Below are 20,699 nucleotides of genomic sequence, written 5' to 3' on the forward strand. Positions count from 1 at the left end.
CCATACTGAAGGTTCCAAGAATCCAACTGGGCAAGGAAATGTTAGAAACAGATTAGGGCAGACAGCTGTAACATTTGCAATATTGTGACTGTGGTAAATGTTGCTGACTTGTACCTTTTACAACTACAGTGAAAGATGTGACAAAATCCCAGCAGCAAATAATTCACTTCTTTACAAGCACGCACCAAATGTTTAGATGTTATCCTTTGTAGACCTTATAAATTATTATGCTAGGAGCTTTGTAAAAACAAACACTCACTCACCTATTTGTCCATTAGAAAACTGAAGTATTTCAATTCCATCAGGATATGTTGTGTGTGTGGTCTGGGCATCAGCATAGTAATAAATCTGAAAGCAGAAAATAAGAAAAACTGGATTTTTGACTTACCGTAAAATTCTTTTCTCTTAAGCTCATTGATGGACGCAGTTCCTGATGCATATCAGTAGGGTTATACTGCCCCCTACAGGAGTAGGACACTAGACAAAAAATAAGTTCTGGCTACGCCTATGGGCAGTCCCAGAGGGTACACCCTCTCTTCCTGCATAGGATGTCAGTTTTGTATTAAAGCAGTGTCAGAGAAGTAATACCAATCCAACTCAAAATAGAGGGTCAGGTACTGCGTCCGTCAATGAACTTAAGAAAAAAATGGATTTTTGTAAAATCCTTTTCTCTTAGCTCATTGACAGACGTAGTCCTCGGTGATACAGCACCTTCGGGTTATGTTGCCTCCACAGGAGCAGGACTAGACAGGAAATTAAAAAGCTCTGGCCACACCCTAGGGGCAGTCCCCGAGGGTATATCCTCTCTCTCTCTGCCTCAGCAAATCAGTTATGTCAAAAAGCAGTCTTTAGAGATTTTAACCCAACCCAACTCCAAAACAGAGGGGCGGGGACTACGTCTGTCAATGAGCTAAGAGAAAAGGATTTTACGGTAAGATTTTACAAAAATCCATTTTTCTCTATCGCTCATTGACAGACGTAGTCCTCGGTGATACAGCACCTTCGGGACGTCCCAGAGCAGTATGACAAATGAGGGGTGGGAAAATGGAAATCAAATCCCAATCTAGAAGGCCCAACCGGTGCCAACTAGAAGTTTACAATGCTCATCCTTAATGATGAGACTCAACAAAAAAGAAATTTTTCAAACAGAAAAAAACTCTCGAGGTAGACCACCGGTCTCCTCAAATTGCGGCCTGCAAAACCTTGCGGCCAAATGAGGCATCCGCCGATGCCGTCACATCAATTTTATAGAATTTTGTAAAGGTATGTACCGACGACCAGGTGGCCGCCTTACATACCTGGACCACTGACGCCTGATGGCGAAAGGCCCAGGAAGTACTGAGCGCTCGAGTGGAGTGCGCCCTAACAGGGAACGGAGGACTCTGACCCTTAATAGAATAAGCCTGTACCACCGTCTGTCTAATCCATTTGGCAATGGTCGCGGCAGATGCAGGCAAACCCTTTCTGGGGCCATCCGTGATCACAAAAAGTGAATCCGTCTTACGGAATGATTCCGTAGCTTTCAGGTATACTCTGATTGCCCGAACCACATCCAAGGAATGCAACGCATGTTCCCGATGATGCTTGGGCTGAGGACACAAGGAAGGTAGCACAATATCTTCATTCAGATGAAAATCTGAAACCACCTTAGGAAGAAAGGATGGCTTAGGATGAAGTACTACCTTATCCCTATGAATCACTAGGTATGGGGACTGGCATGATAATGCGGCCAGTTCTGACACCCTGCGAGCGGAAGTGATAGCCACCAAGAAGGCCACCTTCTGGGATAAAGTAAGCAAGGGAATCTCCCTGATGTTTTCAAAGGGAGGTTTCTGTAGAACCGACAAAACCAAATTAAGATCCCAGGGCGGTAAGGGCGCGCGGACTGGTGGAGCCAGGTGCCGCACCCCCTGGATGAAATTCCGCACCAAGGACTTGGTAGCTAAAGGTTTCTGAAAGAAGATTGCTAATGCTGAAAACTTGACCCTTGATGGTGCTCAAGGCTAGTTTCTGCTCAACCCCTTTTTGTAAAAAAGCCAATATTCGAGTCACCGAATAGGTACGTGGAGGAAATCCTAAAGATTCGCACCACGCAATATAAGTCTTCCATGTGTGATAATAGACCTTGCTGGAAGTCGCTTTCCTTGCTTTAATAAGGGTAGGAATGACTGAAGCTGACAACCCTCTGTCCTTCAGTACTTGGGTCTCAATGGCCAGGCCATTAAAGCCAGCGACTGTAAAGCACAATGGTAAATTGGTCCTTGAGACCACAGACATTCCCTGAGACGAAGTTCCCACGGAACGTCTGCGACTAGAATGTCCAAGTCGGCCAGGCCGGCTTGACGAGGCCAGCCTAGAATTTCTAGGACCACTGGCGCTGACTGGATCTGAACCAGGCGTCCCTAGAACTATCTTGCCCCGACCATCCGAGAAAGTCTGGTCGTTTTCTGTTCCCACACATTTATCAGACACCTGATCCTTATCAGGAACGATGATCTTTTCTGGTTGAACCTCAGGGACCGAAGTCACCCGGCTAGAGGCTTCTTGGTCTGTCTGGTCAACCAGATCCGATTCCTGTGGAGAATAGAGACTAATCTTAGGAAAAGGTAAAGGAAAAGATCTATTCAGGGAACGGTGACTACCGCTCCCTGTAGTACTTAAATGTTGGAAGGGAAGAATCGCACCGGTAGTGGTAGTCGATGCTCGATCTAATATCCTTAATACCGGTGAAAACGTCCCCCCACCCTCAACCCGGGTGGGGGCGTACCTTCAGGCTGTGTAATCCTTTGCTTCGGGTTTGGCTGAGTCGGTCCTCTGTTTGACCGACCAGCCTTTCTTGAACCCTCCTGGAGGAGTCTTGCCTTTCCCGCTTGTTCCAGCCGGGCGTACGTACCCTTTATGGGCGGTAAAGAAAGGTCCTCGCTTATTGCGAGGTCCCTTAGCTTTAGCAGCCTGTGGCAAAAAAGTGCTCTTGCCCCCAGTGGCATCCTTAATGATATCATCTAGGGTGGCCCCAAATAGACGATTCCCCTGAAAGGGAAGATTCGTCAATGTCTTTTTGGAACCTAGGTCAGCTGACCAGCATTTTAACCATAGCACACGTCTGAGGATTACCGCTGACATAGATGCATGCCCTAATAGGGGAGTAGCATCCAAGGCTGCATCACAGATAAACTGTAGCCCTTGTATAATCTGTTCCATCAAATCAGATGTTTCCTGGGGAATATCTTTTCCCCTTAGGTCTTGGCGTACCAATCTTGCCCATTCCGTAAGTGTCTGGGAAACTAGACCAATAACAATTACTGGTCTAAATGCTGACCCTATCAGAGAGAAGATGGTGCGGGACTCTGCTTCCATCTTTCGATCCACCGGATCCTTAAAGGACGAAGTGTCCTCCACTGGGATAACCGTGGCTTTATTCAGCCTGGAAATAGGTGGATCCACCACTGGTGGTACCGTCCATTTCTTAATGATGGATTCCTCAAACGGATAGCGTCTAGCAATACGCTTGGAAATAGTAAAGGTACGTTTAGAATGCTCCCATTCTCCTTTAATCTTATTACCAAAACACTTGGGTACAGGAAAAACCTTCACCGTTTTGATGGGCTTGTTAGTACCAAAAGGAATCTCTGTATCAGTTGCTTCTGCCGGTAAAACCTCAAGTTTTAAGGTTTCCTGCACTGCTACAACTAGTGCGTCCACCAATGCTTCTTCCTGAATTATAGCGGGAGAAGAAACGTCCTCCTCACTGTCTGAGGGAGCTTTACCTGAGGTAACAGCCCTTGCAGAGGGACCTGCAACTGCAGTGACCATCTCTGAATCTGAGTCAGAGGTGTCAGATAATATAGGGGTAGGCGGGGGTCGCTTCCTTGACCCTCGTCCCTGACAGGCCGCCTCCACCCGAGCCACCATAGACTCCAAAATTGCTGTAAATGCCTCTACACTCTGTGCACCGGCGGGTCCCGTGGCCCCCTCGAGGGAAACAGGTGGGGGAATTTGTGTGGCAGGGTCCATGATTATTCCAGTAACTTTTTTTTTTTTTTTTTTCACAGACCCCCAGCGCCACAAAAGCCCCTTAGTGTTACCTGCTAGGGATCCCTATCGATCGAGAGAGAGAGAGAGATAGACCCCCAGGCTCACCACTTGATGCTCAGAGTTTAACTGCAACAGGTTACAGCACTGTCTTGACAAACAGAAAGTCTTTTGGCTGGCTGCCCAGGAAGAAAGGAGGCGGCTCCGCCCCTCTGCACGCCTTCCGGCGCCTCCCCTAGCTCCACGAGGTGTTTGGATCACCTCAAACATGGCCGCCCCCATGCTGGAGACACGAGGCTACGCCAAAATGGCGGCTCGTGCAATCCAGCAAAAAAAATGGCGGCGGCCTGTACCGAATAGCGGTGTGCTGCAGGGCACACAACACTATCTCTGCATGGGGATTTTTTGGCGTGGTTGGCGGTACCGGCCCTGGCGGACCTCATGGCCTTCGGAAGGCCTGCTATAGCTGGAGATTTGACTAGGAAGGCAGTCTACATGTCCGTGGCTTCTGACTGGTAGGTACCTTATTCTTATCACAGTAAGATTCCCAGACTGCCACTGATTACAATCTTTTAAACATGTATACAATTAGATTGTTAGCTCCCAAACCAAGCCTCCTGGCTTTTTGCACATAAAATCACACTCAAAGTAGGGGGATCTGTGCCATGTTATAGGATAGAGGGGGACTCTATCTTACCATACAGAGAGGGGCCCGCGTTCACCACAAGACCCGTCAGGGGGAAAAGGGGGAACATACTACTCACCATACAGGAACCAGGCGGGCACCAACTCCTGACAGTACCCCTCTCCACCGGGGCGGGAGGGCTGTCGACCAATACGGACGCCGTGACTCATGGTCTTTGGCGTTTCAGCGAGACGTTTAACTCGCGGGGTCAGTCCCTTAATGGGACTTTTGTCGCGGCCGACCCAGCGCGGAGCTATGGCCTGCACGCGCTCGTAGGCTGAACTGGGGTGACCACCGGATCTCAACATCCAGCCCGTCGCCCAGTTCAGCTTTCTTGCTTGAAGATCTCACAGGAACACTGGAGAAAAAAAGCTGTCTAAAAAATCTTTTTAAGAAAAAAAAATCTTGCCAGGACCGAAGATCCCAGCAAGGTATCTAGGTCCTTACTCCTAACTAGACAGAAAATAACTGATTTGCTGAGGCAGAGAGAGAGGATATACCCTCTGGGACTGCCCCTAGGGTGTGGCCAGAGCTTTTTAATTTCCTGTCTAGTCCTGCTCCTGTGGAGGCAACATAACCCGAAGGTGCTGTATCACCGAGGACTACGTCTGTCAATGAGCGATAGAGAAAAGGATTTTACGGTAAGTCAAAAATCCAGTTTTCTCTATCGTTCATTGACGGACGCAGTTCCTGATGCATATCAGTAGGGGCGTCCCAAAGCAGTGCCATAAAATGAGGGGTGGGAACAGCAGAAAAAAACAAGTCCCCAAGGCTAAACATAGCCAACCAGGCAACATAGGACTCATCAGAACAACAAGATGAGGTCCACCTGAAACAAACAGTAAACACCCTCAAGGGAGGCCAAAAAGCTCCCTAAACTGCAGCCTGCGAAAATTTGCGGCCAAAAGAGGCATTCGCAGATGCCAGCACATCCACCTTATAAAATCTGGTAGTGAAAAGACAACCAGCCGCCTTGCAAACCTGAAGCACAGATGCCTGATGGCGAAAAGCCCAGGAAACACTAGGCGCCCGAGTAGAATGCGCCTTAATAGGAAAAGGTGGAACCTGACCCTTAATTAAAAAAGCCTGCACAACTGTCTGTCTGATCCATCTGGAAATAGTTGCAGCAGATGCAGGCAGCCCTTTCTTAGGACCATCCGTGAGAACAAAGAGCGAATCTGATTTTAAAAATACTCAGTAGTCGCCAAGTACACCCAGATTGCCCAAACCACATCCAGAGTATGCAGTGCAAACTCCTTAGGATGTTTGCACTGCATAAAAAAAGGTCACAAAAAAGGTAAAACAATGTCCTCATTTAAGTAAAAACTGGAAACTACCTTCAGAAAAAAGGACGGATCTGGACGAATTACCACTTTATCCCTGTGAATCACCAGGTTAGGAAGAACGACAGTACAACGCCGCCAGTTCCGACACAAGGCATGCAGAAGTGATAGCCCCCAAAAAGGCCACCTTCTGGCATAGGTAAGCAGAGGAATCTCCCAAAAACTTTCGAAGGGAGGTTTCTGGAGAACTGACAGCACCAAATTAAGGTCCCAAGTGACAACAGAAGTAGCGCACCAGAGGTACCAAGTGTCACACCCCCTGGATGAAGTTACGCACCAGGGAATGGGTGGCCAATGGCCTTTGGAAGAAAACTGCCAAGGCCAAGACCTGACCCTTGATAGTACTCAAGGCCAGCTTTTGATCAACTTCCCGTGGAAGGAAAGCCAAGATCCGAGCCACCGAGTACGAGCGAGAGGGAGCCCCAAGAGACTCACGCCACTCAATATACGACTTCTACGTATGATGATAAGTCTTCCTAGAAGTCCCTTGCCTCAACTTAAGCAGAGTGGGAATCACTGAAGCAGACAAATCCCTTCAGCACCTGGCTTTCAACATCCAAGCCGTTATAAAGCGACCGTAAGGCAGGAAGATTTGCCCTGGAGACAGTAGATCTTCCCTGAGAGGAAGTCTCGAAGGAGCGTCTGCGACTAGTCTGACCAGGTCGGCGTACCAAGCTCAGCGAGGCCAGTCCAAAGCCACAAGGATGACCGGAATCCCTTTCGCAGTCTTGGCAGCAACTTGAGAAGAGGAAAGGCATACATCAGCTTATACTGACACCATGGGCCACCAGCACGTCTGCGGTGTCCGCCAGGAGATCTACATCTGAAATGCCCCAACGAAGGCACAACTGCTGGAACACCTCCTGATGTAGGGACCATTCCCCCGCATCTAAGGCTTGTCGACTGAGGTAATCCGCCTGCGAATTTTCAACTCCTGGAATGTGAACAGCAGAGGGAGCTGGAACAAAGCGTTCCGCCCAACAAAGGATGCCCGCCACTTCCAAGGCCGCAAGGTTACTTTTGGTACCCCCTTGGTGATTGACATAAGCCACGGCCGTGGGAATTTCCGATTAAATGCGCACTGGACAACCCTGCAGGTACTCGATCCAGTGGACTAGGTAAGGCCAGATCACTCTCAGCTCCAGAACATTGATCGGTAACCTGGATTCTTCCAGGAGACCAGGCTCCTTGATCAGACGTCAGGGACTCCTTGGCCGCCTGCCTCAGCAGGATCTGAACGTCCAGGGAATTTGGATTCTTGTTCCAATTGAGAAGGATTTCCTTCTGGAGGATCCTCGTGTGAAATTGAGCGAAGGGGACCGCCTGGAAGGACGACACCATCAGTCCCAGAACTCTCATGCAGGTCGAAAGGGACGACCATTTGCTGGTCAGCAACAGCTGAACCGCAGTCTGGAGTTCTTGGAGTTTTGCCTGAGGAAGAAGCACACGGACTGAGGATGAGTCCAAAGTCAGGCTAGGTAATCCAGTCTCATGAAAGGGACCAAAGACGACTTCTGAAGGTTCAGAATCCACCTGAACTCCTCCAGAGTTCTCATGGTGATTGCCAAATTTGTTTCCAGCACCGTAGGAGACTTTGCACAGAAAAGCAGATCATCCAGGTAAGCCAGGACCGATAGCCCCCACTTCCGCAACAGCGCCAGGATCGGGGCCAACACCTTGTGAAGACCCGAGGAGCAGAGCCGAGACCAAAGGGCAAAGCCCCAAACTGATAGTGATACTCTCCCATGGCAAAACCGTATGTGTGGGATGTGAAGGTAGGCATCTTTGATCTTTTGTCTATGAAGGCCAGGAAATCCCCGATGTAGGGAGGCCACCACTGCGTGAACAGATTCCATCTTGAACTTTTGAACTCGCACAAAGCAATTTAGTGCTTTTAGGTCCAGGATTGGACGCACCTTGTCTTCCTTCCTGGGAACCGTGAACAGGTTTGATTAAAAACCCTGAAAATGTTCCACACACGGAACTGGAACTATTACCCCCTGTTGCACCAGGTCCTGAACTGCCCCAGAGAGCACCAGCAAGCGACCAAGGGACAGTCACACATTGGAAGAAAAAAACCTTACCAGAGTGACTGATCGAAACTATCTTGTAACCGGACCGTATCACCTCTCGAACCCATTTGTCTGGTATCCGGGATAGCCACAGGCCTGGGAAACGGCAAGACGTCCCCCCACCCCAGATACGGGTGAGGGCGTAACCTCAGGCAGAGGAGTAGTAGTAAAAGAAAATGGTCTAGCACTTGCAATTGTGTACATCTCCATCCCTAAAATTTTGTAAAGACAAGAGAACGGTCGCCCAGGTGGGACTTTATATGAGGTTGCCACAATAGTCATGAAGAGTCAAAGAGTAAATTTATTAGTAGAGTAAAAGCATACAATGGATATAAATGTATAGCCATAAGCATAATTACAAAACATTGTCCATGATGTAGGAAACAATTGACAAAATAACAACATAGCAGCAAATTGCGCATGATGACAGCATTGCAGCATCCGTGTAGCATAATAATGGGTATATCTGTATTGAAAACTCTACGCATTTCGTGGGTCTAATATGCCCACTCATCAGGATTATATAGGTAGATCTGTATTGGGCCAAATCAGATTGAGAAATGCTGCCATGAGGTGGGGTGCCAACGTCTGATCCGGGAGCTGAGGAGACAAGAGTACCCACAAAAAAATGGGGAGCCAGGCAAGGAAACATAGGTGATGGAGAATGTGATCAATTAAAGATGATATGACACTGGCCGAATATCCACATAGGCTGCACGTAGATCTCGCTGCAATTGCGTCGTCTACATGTGCTGGTGATGGTTGTAACATCTATGGTCATGGTTGCCAGCCTGTGCTGGCTTTTTCCATGTTGATGAACAGGTTCGGTTTGTCCTACCATACACATGGCGCTAGGGACAAGATCTACGTGCAGCCTATGTGGATATTCGGCCAGTGTCATATCATCTTTAATTGATCACATTCTCCATCACCTATGTTTCCTTGCCTGGCTCCCCATTTTTTTGTGGGTACTCTTGTCTCCTCAGCTCCCGGATCAGACGTTGGCACCCCACCTCATGGCAGCATTTCTCAATCTGATTTGGTCCAATACAGATCTACCTATATACTCCTGATGAGTGGGCATATTAGACCCACGAAACGCGTAGAGTTTTCAATACAGATATATCCATTATTATGCTACACGGATGCTGCAATGCTGTCATCATGCGCAATTTGCTGCTATGTTGTTATTTTGTCAATTGTTTCCTACATGCTGTACATGTTTTGTAATTATGCTTATGGCTATACATTTATATCCATTGTATGCTTTTACTCTACTAATAAATTTACTCTTTGACTCTTCGTGACTATTGTGGCAACCTCATATAAAGTCCCGCCTGGGCGACCGTTCTCTTGTCTTTACTCAGGCAGAGGAGGTCTTGTCCGCAGGTCTGGAAAAAACGGACTTTTGTTAGCCAGACCAGGGTCGCTTGGAACCGCCCGAGGGAGTCTTGAAGGGCTTCGCCTTATCGACTGACCCTGAGGAACAAAAAAACTGTGTGCGGAGAAGGGACCCCGTCTGCGACGAGGGTCCTTACCCTTGTTATTCTTCTCCCCTGTGAGACCCTTAATGACGTCATCCAGGGGAGCTCCAAACTGGCGATCTCCTTGAAAAGGTAGATCAGTCAAGGCCTTCTTTGAAGTCTGATCCGCAGACCAGCACTTCAGCCAAAGTATACGCCGAAGGACCACTGCCAAACCAGACAGTCGGCCAAATATGGGAGCAGTGTCCAGGGAGGCATCGCAAACAAATTGCAGAACCTGCACCAGCTGGTCCAACAGCTCCTCAAAGTCAGTGGGAACCGGTTTCCCCTCCAGGTCACGGCGTAGTAACTAAGCCCATTCAGTCAACGTGTGCGTGACAAGGGCCACCGCAATCACCAGTCTCAGTGCAGACCCCGCCAGGGAGTACATATTGCGGGCCACAGCCTCCGCCTTCCTATCCTCTGGATCCTTAAGGGACGGGGAATCCTCCACTGGATTAACCATAGCCTTACTGAGTCTTGAGAACGGAGAGCCCATTGTAGGTGGCATAGTCCACTTCTTTATAAGGGACTCCCCAAAAGGATAGCGTCTAGCAATCCACTTAGGCACCCCAGGGGAACGCTTTGGCGGTCCCATTCTTTTTTGAGCAGGTTGTCAAAATATGCGGGAAAGGAAAAAAACCCTTTGCCGTTCTGGATGGCTTGTGAGTGCCAAAGGTAACTTGCGCCCCAGTCACAGCCGTAGCTGCGTCCTCCATTTTCAGGGACTCACAAACAGAAACTAGTGCATCCACCAGCGCCTTATCTTGTACGGCAGCGGAGGTAGAAATGTCATCCTCACTGTCAGAGGAGACAGGGCGTGAGGTAGTGGACCCAGCAGGGAGACTCGCGTCTGCAGTGGCTGAGTCAGACTCAGAACCTGAGACATCAGATGAGGCAGGGGTAGGCAGAGGGTGTTTTTTAGCACCTCACCCTTTAAAGACCACCTCCACCCGGCACACAAACGCTTCCAAGACCGCCGAAATTGCATTGGGAGACAGAGGGCCCTGCGGCCTTCCCGAGGGGGTCAGGTAGGGACACCTGATCTGTAGGGTCCATGTTGCACCAGGGGAACCCGTCACCAAAAAGTGACAAATGATTTTTTTTTTTTCTAGTCCCACTGCGCTGCAGCGCCCCCGAAGGTCAGGCAATCGCGCTGGATACCCCCAGCAGAGAGAGAGAGAGATACCCCCAGACTCACTGTACCAAGATGTAGCAGAAGGCCCTAGAATGTCTGCACGTGTCAGTAGCAAGCTTGATCCAAAAGGAAATGAGGTGAGAAACTATCCAGGAATTCCCATACAGATTCCTAGCTGAAGAATCCACTGCAAAATGTCCATGCCGGGTGTACCAAGATAGCCGCTGATACCCTCAGCACATGTGGCTACAAGAAAATGGCGGCCCTTCAGAGCAAACGAGGACCCTCAGGGGGACCCCCCAGACTCCACAGCGGGATCGATCAGCAGGTGGGCGCTGGAGGTACAGACCCGAGTGCCCCCCTGCACAATCGCGGGGCTGTCAGCTAAATAGGACCGCTGCGACTCGGGCCTAGACCCGGCCGTATGTGACCTGGTGAGACATTTAACTCGCAGGGCCAGTCCCCGTCCAGTGGGACTATGTTGCGGCCGACCCAGCGCGGAGCTAAGGCCTGCGAGCGCTCGTTGGCCGCCTGGGGTGACCACTGGATCTATACATCCAGCCCGTCACCTAGATCCAGCATAGAAAAGCTAACTAGAAAAAAAAAATGAACTAGAAAAAAACTGCCAGGACCAGAGATCCCAGCAGGGAACTAGGTCCTTACTCCTAACTAGACATTTTAAAACTGGCATCCTATGCAGGAAGAGAGAGGGTGTACCCTCTGGGACTGCCCATAGGCATAGCCAGAACTTTTTTTCTGTCTAGTGTCCTACTCCTGTAGGGGGCAGTATAACCCTACTGATATGCATCAGGAACTGCGTCCTTCAATGAACAATAGAGAAATAAGAATACTACGAAACAGTCACAACAAAATATAATATGAAGCCAGGTACCTACCACTCTCTGATCTGCCATCACTTTCTTGACATCACCATTAAAGAAAGTGACAGTTGTAGACTTTCCATCAGCACTCACTTCCTTCTGTGTCCCATTTGGAAATAAGATAACGTGGCAGCCATTTTTTAACATCCTCTCTACCTACAGAGAAAGAAATTAACATCTGTAACAGCAAGAAATCTAACCCAATTGATGGGAGCATGGAGAGGTCCTGGACAGGTGACCAAATATTCTAAATCTTAAGAGTTGCCATTTTTACTTCCGGCAGATTTCCCTAACATACACTTACATATCTGGTACGGCAGATCTTGAATGCGTTACATGAACTGCACCGCCTGAGTCCATTTAATAAGTCAACTTACATTTTAATTGCTTACGTTGTGGCCTGTAAATCAATGCCCCATTATTAATGCTAGGTCACAGCAGGTTAAGCCTATATTTCCACTATATAAAGATGGAGCAAATACAGTAATTTATTCTTCTGGTTGCAAAAATTAAAATTCAATAAGCTTTCAAATGTTGATAACGAAGTTATAATGAGTTTTAAAGAGCTGTGTGGTTTTGTATAATAAATGCGAGACAAAATGTTCAGCATAGCATCAGTCAGTCAAGACTTTTCATTACATCCAGGGTCCCAAAAAACAGCATTATGCAGGGGAACTATAGATTATCATCTTTGGTAGGACAGGTCCTTTTCAGCAGCCTTAAATGGAAACTATAATGCACTGATGTTTCTAAACGGATTTAAAAACTACGCCAAGAAAATGCATACAAAGTAATTTACCGTTGACAGAAACAGCCTATGAACAAGGAATGTATACTCAGGGTAAAGGTATATACAACAAATGGAATCCATAGAAAATGCGGAAGCAATTTTTACATTTGGTTTTACATACGATCTTCATATATTCTCGCCATGTATAATAAAACACTTACAAGGTGCAGCCCTCTGATTTAGATTTTTGGATGATTGTACCTTGCCCTGTCTACCATTGGCTGCTGCTAAAAAAAACTGAATGCTCCATTGATCCTGGAGGTACTTGAACTGGCCCTATCTCACTCCCGCATTAATAAATCCCCAGGCGCAGATGGTTTACCCACTGAGGTGTACCAGAGATACTCCGGTACGCTGCTGCCTGTATTGCTGAGAATTTACAATGATGCTTTTAAAACGGGAAAATTGCCCACTTCCATGTGTGAAGCCATAATTGTCATTCTGAAGCCTGGAAAGGAAGCTGTCTGCCCGGATTCATATAGACCTATATCTCTTCTCACTATGGACGTGAAACTTCTGGCCAGAGTTCTGGCAAACAGATTGGCAGGGGTAGTGCAACAACTTCGCAGAAAGGACAGATAGATTGCCAACAACAACCGGATCGCCCCCTGCAACTTCTGCAGCTTGTTCGGGGGAAGAAAGACCCTTGCCAAAGCCGAATCCAGAGTCAGGCCCAGATAATCCAGTCTCAAGGAAGGAATCAGGACGGACTTCTTGAAATTGATGTTCCACCCAAACTCCCACAGGGATCTGACCATGATCAAACTCCCACAGGGATCTGACCATGATCAAACTCCCACAGGGATCTGACCGTGATCATAAGTTTGCTCATCAGGGCTGAATGAGAGTCTGCTCTCAATAGGAGATCGTCCAGATACCCCAGTACCGCAATCCCCCATTGGCGCAACAAAGCCAACACCGGGGCCAATACTTTGGTGAACACCCTGGGAGCGGAGGCAACCTATATGCTAAGGATGGTTTGCACCTAAATGGAAGGGGGTCTTTTGTGCTAGGGGAGAGGTTTATGGGAAGGCTGGAGGAGTTTTTAAACTAGTATTGGGGGGGGGTGAATTAGATTATAAATGGGGCAGACAGGTCAGACAGGGGTCAGCCCTATTGGTGGGTGAAATGGTGAAAGGTGGGGGGGAGTGTTATGGCAGAGGATAACAAGGTTCCCATGTTACAAACAACCGTTGGAAATGGTACTATTTGTACCAAAATAAAAAAAAATGCAAAATAAGTGTGCAAAATGTGACAATGAATTAAAGTGTTTGTTCACCAATGCCAGAGTCTGCCAAGCAAAATAGGAGAGTTGGAAGCTCTGGTGCACGAGAACTAGGATTTAAATTGGTATTGCTGAATCTTGGCTTCATTCTTCACGACTGGGCTATTAATATTCCTGGCTATGCTCTCTTTCGGAAAGACAGGGTAAAACAGAGAGGTGGTGGTGTCTGTCCCTATGTGAGAAGTGATCTAAAAGGGAGTGTGAAAGAGGACCTAGTTGATGGAGAGTGTGAGGAGTCTTAAGCAGTATGGGTGGAAATGTACATGGGTGTGCGTAATACAAAGATTATCATTGGAGTTTGTTTTAGGCCTCCCAGTATTAATGAGGAGGTGGAGACTCAGCTTCTGGCACAGATAGAAAGGGCGGCAAGGGCTGGGAAAGTCATAATAATGGAGTATTTTAACTACCGAGGCATTGACTGGAGTAATGGAACTGCTGGAACAGTTAAAGGGCAAAAATGTATAAACCTATTGTTACAAGACAATTTTATGGTACAGTTTATTGAGACCCCCACTAGAAATGATGCTCTGTTGGACCTGGTAATCTCAAACCACGCTGAGCTTATTAATAATGTTCATATAAAAGAACATCTGGGTAGCAGTGACCATATTATTTCATTTAATGTTGGCTGTAAGCAAAAAATGCATACAGGAAATATAGAAAAACTTAAACTTTAAGAAAGCAAATTTTCCAAGGATGAGGGCTGCTCTCCAGGATTTAGATGGGAGGGAATATTGGCATCGATGAGCACAGAACAGAAATTGGACAAACTCACTGCAAAGTATATTCCCATGGGCAATAAGTTTAAAAGGCTAAAAATAAAACCTATGTGGCTCACGGCCAAAGTTAAAAAAGCTATAAAAGAAAAGAGCTTTTAAAAAAATATAAAAATAAAGGAACACTATCATTGTTTAATTGTTACAAAGAATATAACAGAATATGTAAAAAGGAAATCAAGGACACAAAGATTCAAAATGAATGACAGATTGCAAAAATTGAATTTTTGTAAGAACTTACCGTAAAATAATTTTCTCTGAGTCCTCTGACAGACGCAGCTCTGGAGGTTTCTTCACTAATGGGTAATGTGCGCCCTCTTCAGGAGTAGCTAGGCAGTTAAAGCTTTTACTAGGCACGCCTTTAGGTGCGGGAGCTGTGTCTGTCAGAGGACTCAGAAAATAATTTTACGGTAAGAGCTTACAAAAATTCAATTTTCTCTTACATCCTCTGACAGACGCAGCTCTGGAAGTTTGTTCACGAATGGGACGTCCCATAGCAGTGTAGGCATGAAGGTTGGGGAGAACGCAACCAAAAACTGTTAACGTTTCAACAAGGCTAAAAAACGTAGCCAACAGGGCAACAAAGCTCAACCCCAACAGGAGCTTACCCCAAAACAAAAAATTCACACCTGAAAGAGAACAGTAAATCTCTTCAGCAAACAGCAGCCTGCAAAACCTTGCAGCCAAAAGGAAGCATCTGAGGATGCCATCACATCAATCTTGTCGAATTTTGTAAAAGTGTGCACAGACGACCAGGTCGCCGCTTTACATACCTGAGCCACAGAAACCTGATGCCGAAAAGCACAAGAAGCACTCGGTGCTCTAGTAGAATGTGACCTCACAGGGAAAGGAGGAACCTGACCCTTCAGTGAATAGGCCTGAATAATAGTCTGTCTGATCCATTTTGAGATGGTTGCCGCCGACGCAGCGGAACCCTTACGAGGTCCTTCAGAAAGGACAAACAGGGAATCAGACGTCCGAAAGGATTCCGTGGCCGACAGGTAAACCCTAATCGCCCGAACAACATCCAGAGAATGCAAAGTAAATTCCTTGGGATGCTTAGGCTTTGCACAGAGCGAAGGCAAGACAATATCTGCATTAAGGTGGAAAGCCGACACCACCTTCGGCAGGAAAGATTGGTTAGGTCGCAGAACAACCTTATCCCTATGAACGACCAGATATGGCGAGCGGCAAGACAGAGCCTCTAACTCAGACACCCTGTGAGCAGAGGTGATAGCCTACCAGAAAGGCAACTTTCTGAGACAACAAAGGCAGAGAGATCTCCCTGATATTTTCAAAGGGAGGTTGTTGCAGAACTGACAAAACATTCAGATCCCACAGAGGTAAAGGGGATCTCCTCGGCAGGTCAGATGACGCACACCTTGAATAAAGGTGCGAATCAAGGAATTAGTCGCCAAGGGACGTTGGAAGTAAATGGCCAAGGCTGACACCTGACCTTTAATCGTGCCCAGAGCCAAACATTGCTCCACTCCTTTCTGCAAGAAAGACCCACCGAACAGGAACGAGGATGCAACCCTTGTGACTCACACCAGGCAATATACATCTTCCAAGTACGATGATAAATTTTCCTGGAAGTCGCCTTCCTAGCTCTCAAGGTAGGAATCACAGCATCAGAGAGACCTCTGTCTCTCAACACCTGGCCTTCAACCGCCAAGCCGTTAAAGCCAGCGACTGTAAAGCAGGACGGAAAATCAGTCCTTGAGAAAGCAGATCTCTCAGAGGCAGCCGCCATGGAGGCTCCACGGCCATCCTCACCACATCTGCGTACCAAGACCGGCGAGGCCAGTGTGGCACTACTAGGATCGCTTGCACCGTCTCCACCGCCAACCTGCAGAGGAAAGGCATAGATCAGCCTATAACAGCTCCAAGGCACCACCAGTGCATCCGCGGCGTCGGCCAGAGGATCTCGAGCCCTGGCCACAAACCGCTCTATTTTTCTGTTTAGACGAGACGCTCTACTTTTCTGTTTAGACGAGATGCAAACAGATCCACCTCCGGAGTTCCCCATCGGGCACACAGGAGGCGAAAGATCTCCAGGTGCAGGGACCATTCCCCCTGACCCAGAGTCTGACGACTCAGGTAATCTGCCTGCCAGTTCTCCACCCCTGGGATGTGAACTGCTGAAAGAGCCAGAAAGTGTGCCTCGGCCCAGGTCAGAATCTCGGCCACTTCCTTAGCCGCCCGAGCACTCTTGGTGCCCCCTTGGCGATTGATGTAAGCCACATCCATGGCATTGTTGGTTTGAACTCGAACCGGGAGACCCTGTAACCGAGACGTCTAATGGAATAGGCAGAGCTTGATCGCCCTGAGCGCCAGTACATTGATCGGTAGAGAGGACTCCACCATCGACCACGTTCCTTAGATGCAAAGTGTATCCAGTACTCCACCCCAGCCCATCAGGCTGGCATCCGTGGTGATCACCGTCCACAACAGCGGCAGAAAGGACCTGCCCTGGCTCAGAGTGGGCGACAAAAGCCACCACGACAGCTCTGACCACGTGAGATGGCTTAGACAAATCATCCTGTCCAAGGACTGCGGATCCTTGTTCCACTTGGCAAGAATCTCTGCTTGCAGAGGTCTCATATGAAATTGGGCAAACGGTACCGCCTCAAAGGCCGACACCATCAGCCCCAGAGCCCTCATACAGGTCCGCAGAGAGGAGATATCGTTGTCCTTCAGAATCCTGATCTCGCCCTGCAAGGTCCGAAACTTTTCCTTTGGGAGAAAGACCCTCGCTTGAGCGGAGTCCAAGATCATGCCCAGATAACTCAGTTGTATTGATAGAGTCAGCGTAGACTTCAGGAAGTTGACGGTCCACCTGAACTCCTTAAGTTTCTGAACTGTGAATGTCAGGAATGTCAGGTCGCCCGACAGGGTGACACAAGAGCTCGCCCTTAACAGGAGATCGTCCAGATAACCGAGGACCGCAGTCCCCTTCTTGCGAAGCAAAGCCAACACCGGGGCCAAAACCTTGGTGAAAACTCAGAGTGGAGGCTAGACCAAAGGGTAATGCCACAAATTAATAGTGCTCCTCCGCAAAACGGCGATACCGTTGGTGGCCCTTGTAAATAGGGTTGTGCAGATACGCATCTTTTAAAATCGATGGAGGCCAAAAAGTCTGCAAAGACGCCACCACCGGCCGGATGGATTCCATCTGAAATTGCTGTACCCGCACAAAAGCGGTTCAGCGATTTGAGGTCCAGAATTGGACGCACCTTGCCCTCCTTCCTGGGCATCATGACCAGGTTTGAGTAAAAACCTCAAAACCTGTCCTGCTGAGGAACTGGGACGATCACACCCTGTGTAAGGCGATCCTGCACTGCCTCCCTGAGACCGGCCAATCAATCCGGAGACAGACGGAGATTTGATGGGAAGAACCTGTATGCTGGGCGAGACCGGAATTCGATCTTGTACCCTGTACAAATAAATTCATGAACCCATTTGTCTGGAATCAGACGTCCAGGGTTCCCGAAAATGGCGCAGACGTCCCCCCACCCATGAACCGGGTGAGGGTGTCCCTTCACGCAGAGGAGGATTTGTCCGTGGAACCGGACTGACCGGCCTTGGGCTTACCCAACCAAGACTTGCTTCCTCCTGAGGCTCTGAACGGTCTGCCTTTATCCTGCGCCCCAGAGGCATGAAAAAGCCCCGTGAGCCTTGAAGGAAGGCCCCCGCTTACTGCGAGGCGCCTTATTTTTTGAGGATTGTGGAAGAAGAGTACTCTTTCCCCCTATTAGGCCCTTGATTAACTCATCCAAGGAGTCACCAAACAGACGTTCACCCAAAAAGGGAAGGTCAGCCACGGCCTTCTTAGAAGCCTGGTCCACCGACCAGCTCTTCAGCCACACCATGCGGCGCAATGCGAGCCCCACCGCAGACACTCTGGCAACCAGAGGGGCTTTGTCCAGGGCTGCATCACACAGGTACACCATGGCCTGGGCCATATGATCCGTGAGTTCAATCAGAGTCGGAGGAACCTACTCAGCCTGCAGGTTGCTCTTAAGCACCTTGATCTATTCCGTAACCGTCTGAGAAACTAAGATGGAGGTGAACACAGGTTTAAGCAGCAAACCTGCCACTAAGTGTAAGTGGCGGGAAAGTGCCTCCGTACGCCTGTCCACCGGGTCTTTAAACACCGGGGAATCTTCCACTGGTACCACAGCTGATTTATTCAACCGGGAAATAGTGTGATCCACCTTAGGTGACACTGTTCAGCGATTGGACGGGTCTGCAAAACGATAGCGGCACAAAAAACGCTTGGGCACCACCAGCATGTGCTTAATGCACCGCCATTGCTCATTCACGATTTTGTGAAAGTCCTCGGGACAAGGAAAAACCTGACCCGACTTCTGGGTTTTGCGGGAGCCGAAGACAACCCGCTTTCCTGACTGTGTGGGCTCATCATCCAGTTTTAATGTTTCCCTCACTGAACGAATCAGTGCTTCCCACCAGAGTGCGTTCCCGCCCTGCAGGTGAGGAGGACTTCTCCTCATTATCTGACTGTGAGGACCCCTCAGGGTGAGCGTTGTCTGTGGCAAACATATCAGGCTCTGAATCAGAGGACTGAGAGGGCATTGGGCTTTTTTGAGTAGCAACTTGTTTCATTACAAGGTCCAATTTGGATGCCAGAGTTTCTAATGCTGCAGACAGAGACCCCAGAGAATGTGAACCAGATGGACCGGCTGCACAAATAAGTTCAGGAGGTGAACTTTTCACTTTGGGACTCCATTTTAATCAATTTTAAAATTGGGTACACTGGCCCTTTAAATGTTGCACTCGCAGTCCGCACCACTATACTGCGCTATAGCCGGAGTCCCCCTTTATTGCTAGCAGGTATCCTGATAGGAGCCAAGTGTGTCCTAGGAATGTTAGAAGGACTAAAAAAACCCTTATTACTAGCCACCTGGAAAGTAAACCGCTCTGTCAGCGGCCAGTGAAAACTCCAAAACAAAAGAAAAGGAGAAAATGGCACTGTCCATACAGCGCGGTTGCCCACACTTAAGATGGCACCCAAAAACGGCGCCAAACACTCAGGGAAACAAAGAAAATGGCTGCTGCCCTTACTTGAATGCAGCTTAATGCCCACACTTAAAATTGCTGCCGAAAACGGCGCCAACGGTCAGGAGCCCAGGGAATGAGTCCTTCAGGAGGACCCTCTACAGGGAACCCCCCCAGGACAAGATAACATTATCACACCCCTTACCCCAGGTGTTAGTCACCGCTATAGCACCCCCAGCGGGAGCAGGACCTGTCCTGACAGGCCAGAGGGATATTATGAGGAAAACAGCCCTTTTATCCCCAGGAGTGGGCCCACAGCTTCCCCACAGGCATCTGTCCCAGGGACATGGGGGGCATGTATCAATCACCATACCATGGACCATGGGGTCCGATACAGCGCGCCTCCCACCCTGAGTGGGGGTGCTGCCAGCCAAGAGGGGTACGCTGCATTCCAGCAAAAACATCAGTTCGCAAGCTCGTCCCCATCCATCAGGGCTCTGTCGTGGCGAGGCCTGGGCGGACCACAACCTGCTCACGCTCGTTGGCCAGGCTGGGAGACCGTAAGGATCTAGATTATCCAGTACGAAACCTCAGCCCGGCTGTCGCTGGTAGTTCACCAGGAGGATCCCCCTGACACTAGCTAGCTATAATGAGTAAAGAAAAATAAACAAACATTTCCCCAAAAAAAATAAGCTAGCCTCCTAAGCTAGGCAGCAAGAAACTGATTCTATGATCAGGTGTATCTGGGGTCATGTGGATAGGACGGCCCCCCAAAGGCGTGCCTAGTGAAATCTTTCACTGCCTAGCTACTCCTGAAGAGGGCGCACATTACCCATTAGTGAAGAAACTTCCAGAGCTGCGTAAGAGAAAGAGTAGGACAAACCAAAAAAAATTCTTCAAATATATTAACAGTAAAAAGATTAGGTCTGAGCATGTAGGCCCTATATAAAATAATCAGGAGTGGGTGACTGGGGACAAAGAGAAGGCAAATTTTTTAAATACTTTCTTCAGCTCTGTATATACAAAGGAGCATGGGGGATCTCATGACCATAATAATAATAGTATTGACCTAGTCCCTAATGATCCACAAGGGCTCAAAAGTGATATGGTCCAGAAATATTTAGACAGAATAAAGGTGGATAAAGCACCTGGACC

General features: G+C 48.4%; 1 protein-coding gene across 3 annotated transcripts in view; it reads right to left on the reverse strand.

Annotated features, from left to right (window-relative positions):
* Nucleotides 1-20,699, reverse strand: part of CPAP (centrosome assembly and centriole elongation protein) — a 137,709-nt gene that overhangs the window by 15,355 nt on the left and 101,655 nt on the right. For 2 of the 3 annotated variants that reach the window (XM_082247631.1, XM_082247630.1), the window contains exons 13-14: nt 11,653-11,830; nt 264-383 (exon numbers count right to left, since the gene is read on the reverse strand). In XM_082247631.1, coding sequence (XP_082103757.1) covers nt 264-383; nt 11,653-11,830 — 298 coding nt within the window. The remainder of the gene's footprint in view (nt 1-263; nt 384-11,652; nt 11,831-20,699) is intronic. The other variant, XM_082247632.1, reaches the window with a different exon arrangement.

The sequence above is a fragment of the Pelophylax lessonae genome (genome assembly GCF_965119305.1).
Source record: "Pelophylax lessonae genome assembly, chromosome: 2".
NCBI lineage: Eukaryota > Metazoa > Chordata > Amphibia > Anura > Ranidae > Pelophylax > Pelophylax lessonae.